Below are 12,973 nucleotides of genomic sequence, written 5' to 3'. Positions count from 1 at the left end.
GTGAACTAAGCAATCACATTTCAAATCATCCGCTAGGGATCTTTCTGCAGTTAAATGGAAACTGTGTATTGCTCCTGCACGGCTAGCCTATATAATATGACTCAGGTGCATGTCAAAGGACCTCAAAAGAATAGAACGGATGGCTGAATGGGTTGATAAAGAGCCAGTAAGTGCTTTAAAATTACTTGGTTCTCTACAAATCTATTAACATATGCCATCTTTCCCATAAGACATGGAAAGTAATGTGATGGTTTCAAGTAGTGGTAGATTTGTTAAAATGAACTATCAGATATATAACAATACAAAGGTGAGAAACTGCACAGCCGCTGAGGCAACTGCTTCTTGTACTGACTTGATGCACAAGATAAATTGTCTTGTAAGATTTGGCATGTGGGTTTTGGTCACATTAAAACAACTTATATGACAACATATGTATTTATAGATTTGCCATTATATTTATAAGAAAAAATAAAATAAAAAAATCATTAAAAAGCTTGTTAATATGACTATATAAAAGAAAAATTACCATGGCACAAAAGTTAATGCATTTGGTGATATGGAATAAAAACCTGAGAATTTTGGCTCCATTTCCAAATTGGAAATGTTACACATACTGAATAAGACTGTTTTGAAGCCTCCGTGTGACCGAATATGAGCCCAGGTCTCTAAATGTATAGTTTTATCAGCATTGATACTCCTATTTCCTTGCTCCAAATTCTGGTCTATGTCACATCTTCATGAATGTCTTTAACCATCAGAAGATAAAAGAAGGATCTACATCATCTGCCACATTGCAAATACTTTGAACACAAATGGCTGAAAAGAATGGTTCACTTAAAATAAATAAAGTAATAGGTGTGGGAGTGGAATAGAATTTTGATGGTAAAGCAAGAAAAACAAAAAATAAATAAAACAAAAACAACTTGTATGGTGTCTAGTTTACGAATTATCTTAAAGTTGACATTCGTTTACATGGGTAAAATAACCTGAAAACGGAAAATAAAGTTCTCATATTTTCAATTAATGATGCAGTCTACAATATGTAGAGAGAGGTCTTGCTGCCAAAGAGTGCAAACACCATAAACCAGACATAAATATATACTTTAATAAAATCACAACTTGTCCGTCTACAAAACATTGAGAGGTTTGCTGTAAGGCATTAAACGTGAAAATGAACAGGAGCACTAATGAGTTGTATAACTTACCTGAAGCCACAGCTTGTTGTTTACAGCGTCCCTCCCGGTGGCAATGCATTGGAACGTGGCATTCTGACCAGCATTGACCTCAACGTCTCCGAGTCTCAAGAAGTGAGGAGATTTATCTAGGTTAGCAAAACAAGAGACACGCTCAGCTAATTAGTTGATCTATTTATACAGATTTATTTATAAACATATCCTGGCATTCTGGGAATGAAAACACAATATTTTTTATCAGAATATACAAATGCATCGTGTGTGTTTGTGTGAGTGTATCACAAGACTATACTGAAAGCATCTTACCCTATGTTGGCAATTTTGACAGAGGTAGAAATTGGAGGCAAGAAATTTACATATAATTCATAAGTCATGCCAAGACTGCTTCTTATATAGATTTTATTTGCATTGCTTGACTAAGTAATACCGCTTCAAAGTAGGAGAATCTTTTCAAGCAGCAAACTTCTCTGAAAACGTGGTGATAGCACTTACTTTTAAACAGTTATAAAACACCAACATATAGTGCAGCACAGTATATATCATATTGCGCCCTCGTATAAGCACAGAGCCTTGCACATATAAAGGAAGCGGAGAACTCTAATGCAACCCTCTTTTGCACAGGCCAATGATAAGGCCAGGATATATAATCAGAACAATTTAACGTTTGTGAACTTTGTTTTTATAGGGAAGCCAATTAAAAGGTCAATGCTAACAAACTGTGCGCTACTCACTGATCTAACATGCATGGATGAAAAGTGGAGATGACACTACCGGCATTAGACATTTATGCCCTCTATGTAAAATCTTCACAGCAGCCTTCCCTGGCCACACACCCCTCATATTTATATTAAACCCAAAACAAATATGGAAAATCTTTTAAAAGCAGGAAAAAAACCTCAAAGTAATTTGGGGTGTGGTTGTGTATATCACAGAGCTCCACAGCAAAAAACAAACTCACAGTAAGGTGGATAGTAGTACAACGAATAACACCACAACTACAAAACACAGAGAAAAACACAAACTGAGTACACAGCCTAGCACTGCAGATGTTTGTAGACTTAATTTTCCATAATGCTTAGCCTACTAAACGAAGGAGCATCATGGGAATGAAGAATTATTATTTTTTTATGCCAGTCATAAGACATGCTTTCTCTGACGAAGTTAAACATTAGTTTCCATATCTTCCAACAGAATTTGGACATAAGTGGGAGGGGAGTAAAGAAGGCAAGTCAGTGATGCCCAAAAGAAGCAGACCTGTCCGCAATAGTGGCGTGCCCACCCTCATTACTGGCAGGTCAGCATGGTGTGAATATACAAAATCAAAACACCAGGGAACTAAGGCAGGACAGGACCTGATAATCAAGACTGTCCTGCTGAAATTAGGACAGTTGGGACGCATACAGTTTTTCAAAAACAGCTATATATTACATATACTGACTAAAAGGGCTACTACAAGATGTAATGGTTTTGGTGCTCAGAGCGTTCCTTTAAGCGGTTTCATTCTAGGTGTGTGCATTATGTAAAGACTGTAAAACAGGTCTATTTTTTTAATGCACGGTTTCGCTCTTGTACATATCAAACAAAAATTATATTGTATAAAAGCCGATTTTAATCAAACTTCTGAGGGCTTCTTATGCATAACATTTAGCCCCATAAAAGAAGCCTAGGTTATTCTTAAATTTTCATGAATATTGAAAAATATTCCAAACTCCTTTACATAAAGAGTCCAAATCGAAGATATTCAGTTAAGCCATTCCATACCAGACAGTGACAACGTTAGTAGTAGCCAAATGCCCCTCATCTGATGAACAACTGGGTTACATCTTTTTTTTTTTTTTTTTTTTTAAATATGGTACTTAATGGTTTGGTCAGTCTTAATTTTGGGAAATATGTCTGCAACAAAATGTAACTTCCCAGGAGGAAATTAGATGATAAAACCTGAGGGACTAAAGCAGGGGCAGGGAGGCACAGGGTAATAAGACTTTATTGCCAAAGGCACGCCTGCAAAAAATCTGTAAAAGCACCGTCCTTCTGTATATTATTTTCTGCAATTATGGTTTGACACACAGTGTGAGGTTTAAGGGAAATGCTGCAATATGTCCTGATCAGTCCACGCTTAGTGTGAGATACATTCCTGAACAGGTGCCATTTGAAGTTGCAAGCATTGTAAATATCAGATGCTGCCTAGGAGTCCAACATCTACCAATTTCCGACACCAGGGTTCTATTGACCTTAATAAACCACTAGACAATACGTCTTTCAGAGTTTTATATCTCCAGATAACTTCACTATTTTTGTTCACTATTTTGACACTGTGTTTATATGTGTGTCTGTGTTTTTAAGGGTGTGCTTGACTCCATGAACTCTTCTTTATACAAGGTGGCAATCCACCCTGAAAAGCACACTGGGATATTACTGCATAATACTTGGAGTGAGAACTGGATTCGATTGATAAAAGAATGGAGTCCCGAGGGCCACATTAAACAAGCATGAATGCTGCATCTTCATTAAGGTGTCTAACAGTTCATCCCTGACTGAAACTAACCAATTAAGAGCTAGCGCAAATAATGCATTTATTCTTTTAATTAAAGATTAACACTCATTTACGGAGGTCTTTTTTTCCTTTTCACAGTGGAGATTAGACAGTAATTAATGTAGCAAGCACATCATTTTCTGCATGGAATGGCAAACAAAAAATTGCTTTAACCCCTTAAGGACCAAACTTCTGGAATAAAAGGGAATCATGACATGTCACACATGTCATGTGTCCTTAAGGGGTTAACCACCATTGTTCCAGAATCATTGTTACGGAGAAGGAGCAGTGTAAATATTGCACATGACAGAAAATGCATTTCCATGGGTAAGAACGTGCAGGAGTTGTGAAAAACAAAATATATTTATTGAAATTGATCTTACCACAAGGATAGCTTAGAACTTGGATGTCATCAATTGCAATGTATGTACTCCTTCCTCCGGAAGCTTCAGCTTCAAATATAACCTGACAAAACAAACATACACATATATTAACAAGACATCCACTGACCGCAATCCCACTACATTTGCACACATACATTTTAGGGCACTACTTATTTTGAAGTAATTTTCATAAAATTACAATGTCTACAAAACAGTAAGAATGGTCAGCCACATAAATAAAAAATAAAAAATTAAAAAAAAATGTGTTTGTTTCACACAAAGAAAGACTCACCAGGACTGCAGAGTATATGATGGAGATTTATCTCCACTGTAAGCAACAACATGAGATTAGGACTTGTCAATACTTAAGTGGATAAGAAAACATGCACATTGTAGTTTCTGGATCATCTGCATAATAACCTATTCTCCAAAACCATCTGAGGATAGGGATCGGATTCCCCGAATTGTCATACTCTCTACCCATAGCAAGAATGGTGGAATGGACTTGCACTGGAATTTAAACTATAGCAGTATGAGCTGAGCTACTGATGTAGATTAATTTAAAAATAAACAAATATGTTCAAATGTCTATCTGTTCCTGTCCAAATCTGAGATGATTAAATTGCGTATACACAGAAGTAAATTCACACTGACACACGGAGTTCAGGTTAAAAGCACTTTGAGAAAATTTAATGGCATCTGGTTAAAAACGGGCTTGCAGACCCTTATAAGAGCAAAATTACATCATCATTGAATATCAAGATAACAACAAATAAACATCATTAATTGGATTAGGTGTTAAGTGGCTATGTCAATGTCCACCCATCAATATTATTATAGGCTCAAGTACTAAGTGGCTGGCTAGGTGTCCTCCCACCGGGAGGTGGCGTCATTCTGGACACGGGTGTGGACAGATGGCTCAAGCGCCATCTTACCCAGCACGAGGCTTACTCGGTGGGAAGGGGGGCTTGGGCGTCATTTTGGGTAGTTAGTGATGTCAGACTCGGGGTCAGGTTCAGGGTCTTTTTTATGAAAGAACATTTCATTTGAGCAGTTTTCACATGGCCTAGCTATAGTATACTTTGTTTCATATTACAGGAACTTGATAATTCCGGTGTTAGTCATGTCCTTCTAGAAAATACATTCTCTATTCAATATTCTAAATGCTGTTAGGAAAATCTGTCATGTAATGTAGTTAGAATGGAGTTAGTACAAAAATTCAATACAGGATCAATAAAGGTTTTTAATAATTCTACATCACTACCAAAAGAAAAATAATATTTAACAGGTCCATAAACTGGAATGAAGATTTTCACTCCAAGACTGCATTCTTTACACCAAATGGCTCTGCTATAGCCAGTACCACCAATATTCACAGTGATCCATACAACAAAAATCACTAAGTCATAAATGTTGAATAAGCATTTTTCAGAATAAAATTAAAAAAGTATCCTGTTAGAGGTCAAAACTGTTTAAAATTAAAAAGCGGTACACAGAAAAAGCAATTTGTATGGTTAGAAAATAATACATTGCTCAGCTGTCCTGGGAGCTCACACTTTAACACTGTATCCTCACCGGAATTGGCAGTCACAGAGGATGTGTGTATTAAAAGGGAGCACGGGTGTGCTGACAAAGTAATAAACCGCAGCTGACATCAGCACTGAACCTGAGCAGACACCTGTCCATCGAACATGCCGCTGAAGCATATTAGGAAAGGTTGTTGCAGAGAAGGAAGGTGTTACGGGTTTAATTTTTGCTTAGTCATGGGAACAATGGGGTTTACTGTTCTTCAATATTTTTTCTATACTATATATCGAAACCTTTAAAAATTCTCAAAAATTCAAGCAAATTAAAAAATCTGAGAAACCATTCATTGTCCAAGTATATGTACACTCTCCTGTTTCTGAAATACTATATAGACAAAAAAAATATATATAAAAAAAAAAGATTAAATTATCTTTTGTCAAAGTGAATTGATCCTAGCCAATCTTTTGGACAAAAAGAGGCATGCCATTCAAATTCAGCAAGATTATTCCCAAAAGGATTTCAAGCCAGCCCTAACTGTACTACCCACACTATAACATAATAACCACTTGAACACAGAATGCAGAGTGAGGTTTTCTGCAGGAGCAGACAGCAGCTGTTAAAGGCAAACTTCAAATTCATGCATCAAGCTTCCACAAAATTCAACTTCCAATGTGGGGACTGAAGTGAACGGTATTTGTTCTGAAGTGATTGCTCTCATATAGAACAATATAACTATCCAAGAGTCATCTAAGAACATTTGATAATATATGTTCTTTTTTCAGGCTACTCTACCTCCTACTCAATTTTCTAAGCCCTGAAGGTTGCTGTTTTTACAAGTGCATCTGCACTAAAAGTCTTATAAGAAATACTTGACTAGTCACAAAAACAAACATGGAGTGTTTTTAAGTCAGTCCTATGATTGACATACAATACTTTTACAAGGTTACTACACATGTTGGCATTAAATAGCAAAATGTTTGCAGTTATTACATCTATGTTTTGAAAAGCTACACATCATCTTTCAGAAATCCAATTCTTGACATTTTATTAAAGGGGTAATCCAACATTTTTTTTTATTTTTTTTTTTATAAGTCTGCACCATTTTCTTTAGTTCTCTAAATTCTCCTAGATAACTTCCGGACCTCCTCTTTATCAATTCCCCTCCATCATCTTCCTTCATTTGGGCAAAATGTAATACGCCTTGGAGGAGCACTGACAGGCCTTTGGTGCCTGCTTATACATAGCCAAAGGCGAAAAAAAAGGGGGTGGGGGGAGTAATGTTTAACACAGTTGAATGGGGGCGAGTCCCCGAGCAAGATGAACAACTAAATTCATCACAAGGAAGGAGTAAAGAATTGCATAGTATGCACTGGTAGATGAGTAGAGTGTGGGAGGGCAAATTGGGGCACATCAAGGACTGTATGCATGCAAGTCCAAAGGGTTTACTTTGCAGGCGCACTCACAGTGCTACCTGCAATTGAGAAGTCAGTTTATGTCTGTTACCAGCGTGCACGGTTCGTTGGCAAAATACTTTTTTCTTTTGCACAGAATTGACAGAACGTTGATCTATAGGAACTCTGCAGCCATAGAGAAGTCTAGAAGTAAGCATCAGTTGAGCATTCAAACAGAGGGACAGGTCTTTGGCAAAGTGTAGGGGCTTGGATTGGTAGGTAGAAGCAGCGTTATGTAGAGATCGGTGAGCAAGTACCAGAATTTTAAAGTGAGTCTATATGGAAAGCCAATGCAATGACTGACAGGGGAGGCGTGAGAGGTGCGGGTAGACAAGATGTAATGGGGCAAGGTGGAAACACGCAATACCACTGAGAAGCAAATTGCAATAGTCAAGGAGAGAGGGGACAATGGCATGGACCAGCACCTTAGCAGCATCCGGCGTTATATAGGGCAGATGTGCGCTATGGTTTTGAGATGGAAGCTACAGGATTTGGCGATCGACTGGACATGAAAAGGAGAGGTTGGAGTCAAAGAGAAACCCTATGCAGCAAGCTTGTGAGGTAGAGTTTATGTAAGTGCCACTGACTTTGTGGGAGACAGACACAGGAGTGGGAATACTTGAGTGAGGAGAGACAGAAGTTCTATTTTGGACAAGTTAAATTTACGGAAGTGACCAACCATCTAGTTCAAAACAGCAGAGAGGAACAAAGACACAAGTCAATAAGCTGCGACAGCCATTCTTCATGTGCCATCAGCCTCTTCATAGGCCAGTTTACATTTTTGTGAACCACTAAACATGCATGATCATAGCCAACGCTTTCCAGGGGAGGTGAGGGCTGTCTGCTCTAGTGTGTTCAGCATACATACAATTCCCTCACCTGTTAAATGTTATCCAACAACAAAAAAGTGTCAACAAAAAAGTGGAGTCAAGAGGACAGGTATATAGCTGCAGCAGTAATGCCAATTATAGACATTAAAAGCCACTCTTAGCACAGAGAAGAGAGGGTGCTAGATACTCATTGCACCATAGTATTAACAGTGATGCCCAGTTGTTATTGCACTTAAAGTGATTCTTTAAGAACTATAGGTTTGTGTGTATTTAATTCTATGTATATATTTTGTATGTTGTGTCTATAACCATGAAGGCATCTTAAGTACTGCTCATATTGTCAATATACCCTGAATATTTATATATGCTTTGAAATATGTTCTAAAACGCCTCCTACTCCCTCATAATGAGGGCCTGATCAGATCTAATCCCTCCACTTCCTTAGTGTCCCCCTCACCAAAGAACAGTGATTGAACAGCAATTGAGATTTACAAACATCTCACATTCCAAATAAAATGCAACAATTATAAAATAGCAAAGTTGAATAACGTCAATACAGATATGTGATAAATGTGTTGCTACTGAATTAGCATCACTTTATAATCCGTCATTGTGTCGTCACGTTTCGCTATTTGTAATCCCCCTTCGCCATTACCATCTAATCTGTAAATTGCAATAACGTGCTGAGACAGAAAAATGTAAAAATAAACTTTGAAGATCTAGATTTGTTTATGAGCGCAGCTCAGACATGCTTATGCAATCCTTGATGACCCCCAGAGGATTATTATGCAGAAATTGACAAAATCAAATTTACAAATCATAATTATTTCTGAATCACAAGTACACTCATCACAACTCTTCAATTTACACATAATAAAAAGTCAAACCCACTTTATGAGCTTTAAATAAATTCCAGCTGTTCGATTTAATTTTAGGGATGGCTAGACAGAGATGGTTATAAAGATCATTATGATGTGTGTTCCCAGTGTATCTTCCAACATCCAGCTCTTCAAACTGGCTAGTCATTATTGGTTTAAATCAATAATAGAGCCCTCTATTTCCATACAGGTATCATTATGCACATATAAACGTGCTTCACTTTCCAAAAATTCTTCGTGCTATGTGGTGTCTGAAAACATGGTTCATATCCTTAACTTGACAGGAAATGCTGCACATCCTGAGAAATAGCCACGTGCTGCTGGATGTGTAACACCACTTTTAGCAGCAGCACTGGCCATCCCAGATCAAGAGTTCATGCTTGTGGGTCTAGGTCACAGAAATCAGTGATATCAGGGCCAGCCATACAGGTGTGCTAACAGTGTTGCAAAGAGCGCTACGGCAACAGGGGAACCAGGCGGCCATCACTGCTCACAAGGGGGGACACAGTTTTTTTTTTGTTTTTGTTTTTTTACAAGCTATTGAATCATAAGGTGTACTTTTACATCATAAGGTGTACTTTTCACACATGGCATAGCCATTTTAGAGAGAGGGAGGGAGGGGTGTGTGATTATTATTATTATTGCCATTTATATAGCACCAACAGATTCCGTAGCGCTTTACAGTATTATGAGGGGGGATTTAACTATAAATAGGACAATTACAAGAAAACTTACAGAAACGATAGGTTGAAGAGGGCCTTGCTCATGTATGTATATACATATATATATATATATATATATATATATATATATATATATATATAATATGAGAAAGTGTTTAGGCGTTACCTTATGACTAACACACCACTTCCAGCAGAACAGATATACAGTCAGCTTGTCAGCAATGTGTGCCCTGGCTATCACACAAAAAAGGGGGTCTTGGGGGGGTGGGAACAAAAAACAAAAAAGTGATGATTTTAATTTTTTTAAAGGTTTAATCTATAAAATCATTTCCAGAGAATTGCCATAGCACCTGTAACTTGGGTTGAAATATAAATAGATCTTAACCAAGAGTAGCTTATCTTTTATGCAGAATTATCATACCTTCAAAATTACAAAATACCAAAGGGGAACACATTTCCACAGGCTTGGTCAGAAAGCACGACAAATCATTAAAGTTTTTGTACTGGAGAAAAAGCATAGCTCCACCCCAGCTTTCACACAACCACTATTTTTCACTTCCTATTTAGGAAGATCAAATTTGTCCAATTTGTACATTCAGCATTAGGTGGCACTGCTACTGAGCAGTTTGAAACTTTAAGAAACTACATTTCTTATTGCTTCTTGCTTATGAGCAATCCACCAGCTTTAGGTTAGGGGATTCTGTGTCGGTGTTCGATCAGAAAACTATCAGATTTCTATACTTACGTCACTTCCGGTGCACCCACGTCACCGTAAGTGACGCAAGATCACCTGCACGCATGTGGCATGCATCCGATGATGCTTGATCAGCTGGGCCTCTAATCTGAAGGGTGTACTACGCATGCACACAGTACATCTATCAGATTCGTATACAGCAGTTTTCACTGTGTAGTAACACAGAGTGTAGGCTAATGTGGTGTTAAATAAGGGAGATGCAGGGTTAATGGGGGGGGACATGGATGGGGGGGTTAATGGGGTGATACACATGGGACGAGGGAGACACAGAGGGGATGGGAGGTTAAAGGGAGTGACACAGAGCGGATGAGGATGTGTCACACCATTAACCCCCCCCTTATCCCCAGTGTGTCACACCATTAACCCCCCCTTATCCCCAGTGTGTCACACCATTAACCCCCCCTTATCCCCAGTGTGTCACACCATTAACCCCCCCACCCTTATCCCCAGTGTGTCACACCATTAACCCCCCCTTATCCCCAGTGTGTCACACCATTAACCCCCCCTTATCCCCAGTGTGTCACACCATTAACCCCCCCCCTTATCCCCAGTGTGTCACACCATTAACCCCCCCCCTTATCCGCAGTGTGTCACACCATTAACCCCCCCTTATCCGCAGTGTGTCACACCATTAACCCCCCCTTATCCCCAGTGTGTCACACCATTAACCCCCCCCCCCTTATCCCCAGTGTGTCACACCATTAACCTCCCCCCCCTTATCCGCAGTGTGTCACACCATTAACCCCCCCCTTATCCGCAGTGTGTCACACCATTAACCCCCCCCCCCTTATCCCCAGTGTGTCACACCATTAACCCCCCCTTATCCGCAGTGTGTCACACCATTAACCCCCCCCTTATCCGCAGTGTGTCACACCATTAACCCCCCCTTATCCGCAGTGTGTCACACCATTAACCCCCCTTATCCCCAGTGTGTCACACCATTAACCCCCCCCCTTATCCCCAGTGTGTCACACCATTAACCCCCCCCTTATCCCCAGTGTGTCACACCATTAACCCCCCTTATCCCCAGTGTGTCACACCATTAACCCCCCTTATCCCCAGTGTGTCACACCATTAATCCCCCTTATCCCCAGTGTCACACCATTAACCCCCCCTTATCCCCAGTGTGTCACACCATTAACCCCCCCCCCCCATCTGCAGTGTGTCACACCATTAATCCCCCTTATCCCCAGTGTCACACCATTAACCCCCCCTTATCCCCAGTGTGTCACACCATTAATCCCCCCCATCCGCAGTGTGTCACACCATTAACCCCCCTTATCCCCAGTGTGTCACACCATTAACCCCCCCCTTATCCGCAGTGTGTCACACCATTAACCCCCCCTTATCCGCAGTGTGTCACACCATTAACCCCCCCCTTATCCCCAGTGTGTCACACCATTAACCCCCCCTTATCCCCAGTGTGTCACACCATTAACCCCCCCCCCATCCCCAGTGTGTCACACCATTAACCCCCCCCCCCTTATCCCCAGTGTGTCACACCATTAACCCCCCTTATCCCCAGTGTGTCACACCATTAACCCCCCTTATCCCCAGTGTGTCACACCATTAACCCCCCCTTATCCCCAGTGTGTCACACCATTAACCCCCCCTTATCCCCAGTGTGTCACACCATTAACCCCCCCATCCGCAGTGTGTCACACCATTAACCCCCCCTTATCCCCAGTGTGTCACACCATTAACCCCCCCCAATCCCCAGTGTGTCACACCATTAACCCCCCAATCCCCAGTGTGTCACACCATTAACCCCCCCAATCCCCAGTGTGTCACACCATTAACCCCCCAATCCCCAGTGTGTCACACATTATCCCCCCAATCCCCAGTGTGTCACACATTAACCCCCCAATCCCCAGTGTGTCACCCTATTAACACGTATTAATTATCAGAGGTTAGGATAGAGACTGTGACATTAATTATTAGAGGTCAGGATACCCCCATCTCATGTGTGTCACCCCCATCCCATGTGTTTCACCCCCATCCCATGTGTGTCACCCCCATCCCATGTGTGTCACCCCCATTAGCCTCCCATCCCATGTGTGTCACCCCCATTAGCCCCCCATCTCATGTGTGTCACCCCCATTAACCCTGCATCTTCCTTATTTAAAACATTACTACACAGTGAAAGCTGTGGTATAGAAATCTGATAGATTTACCGCGCGCATGAGCAGTAAACCCCATCAATTTGTATATCAGATTGCTATATCTGATGGATACGCTGCGCGGTACACCCGTCAGATTTCTATAGCTGATGGATGTGCCGCGCCTGCGCAGTGCACCCGTCTGATTAGAGGCTTAGCGTCATCGGAGGTGGCACGCATGCACGTGGTACCTCCGCCAGAATTCTATACCCCGAGGCCTGCTGATCTTGCGTGACGTGGGTGCACCTGAAGTGATGTAGGTATAGAAATCTGATAGATATAGATTTATAGATATAGAACATCAGCTATGAAGAAAGGTTAACAAATTTAAACCTATTTAGTTTAGAAAAACGTCGCCTGAGAGGGGATATGATAACATTATACAAATATATTAGGAGCCAATACAAACCATTGTGTGGAAATCTATTCACAAACCGGACTTTACATAGGACACGAGGCCATGCGTTTAGACTGGAAGAAAGAAGATTTCGTCTAAGGCAACGGAAAGGTTTTTTTACTGTAAGAACAATCAGGATGTGGAATTCTCTGCCTGAAGAAGTGGTTTTATCAGAGTCCATACAG

The 12,973-nt window shown here is 40.4% G+C and overlaps 1 protein-coding gene across 11 annotated transcripts in view; it reads right to left on the bottom strand.

Moving 5' to 3' along the window:
* PTPRK (protein tyrosine phosphatase receptor type K) overlaps positions 1-12,973 on the bottom strand; it is a 405,796-nt gene that overhangs the window by 239,514 nt on the left and 153,309 nt on the right. For all 11 annotated transcript variants that reach the window (XM_063443155.1, XM_063443159.1, XM_063443156.1 and 8 more), the window contains exons 4-5: positions 4,110-4,191; positions 1,206-1,321 (exon numbers count right to left, since the gene is read on the bottom strand). In XM_063443155.1, coding sequence (XP_063299225.1) covers positions 1,206-1,321; positions 4,110-4,191 — 198 coding nt within the window. The remainder of the gene's footprint in view (positions 1-1,205; positions 1,322-4,109; positions 4,192-12,973) is intronic.

This window comes from Pelobates fuscus, chromosome 2, assembly GCF_036172605.1.
Source record: "Pelobates fuscus isolate aPelFus1 chromosome 2, aPelFus1.pri, whole genome shotgun sequence".
In the NCBI taxonomy this organism is placed as follows: Eukaryota; Metazoa; Chordata; class Amphibia; order Anura; family Pelobatidae; genus Pelobates; species Pelobates fuscus.
The sequence above is the reverse complement of the archived record's forward strand: the minus strand, read 5'-3'. Positions and strand labels throughout refer to the sequence as shown.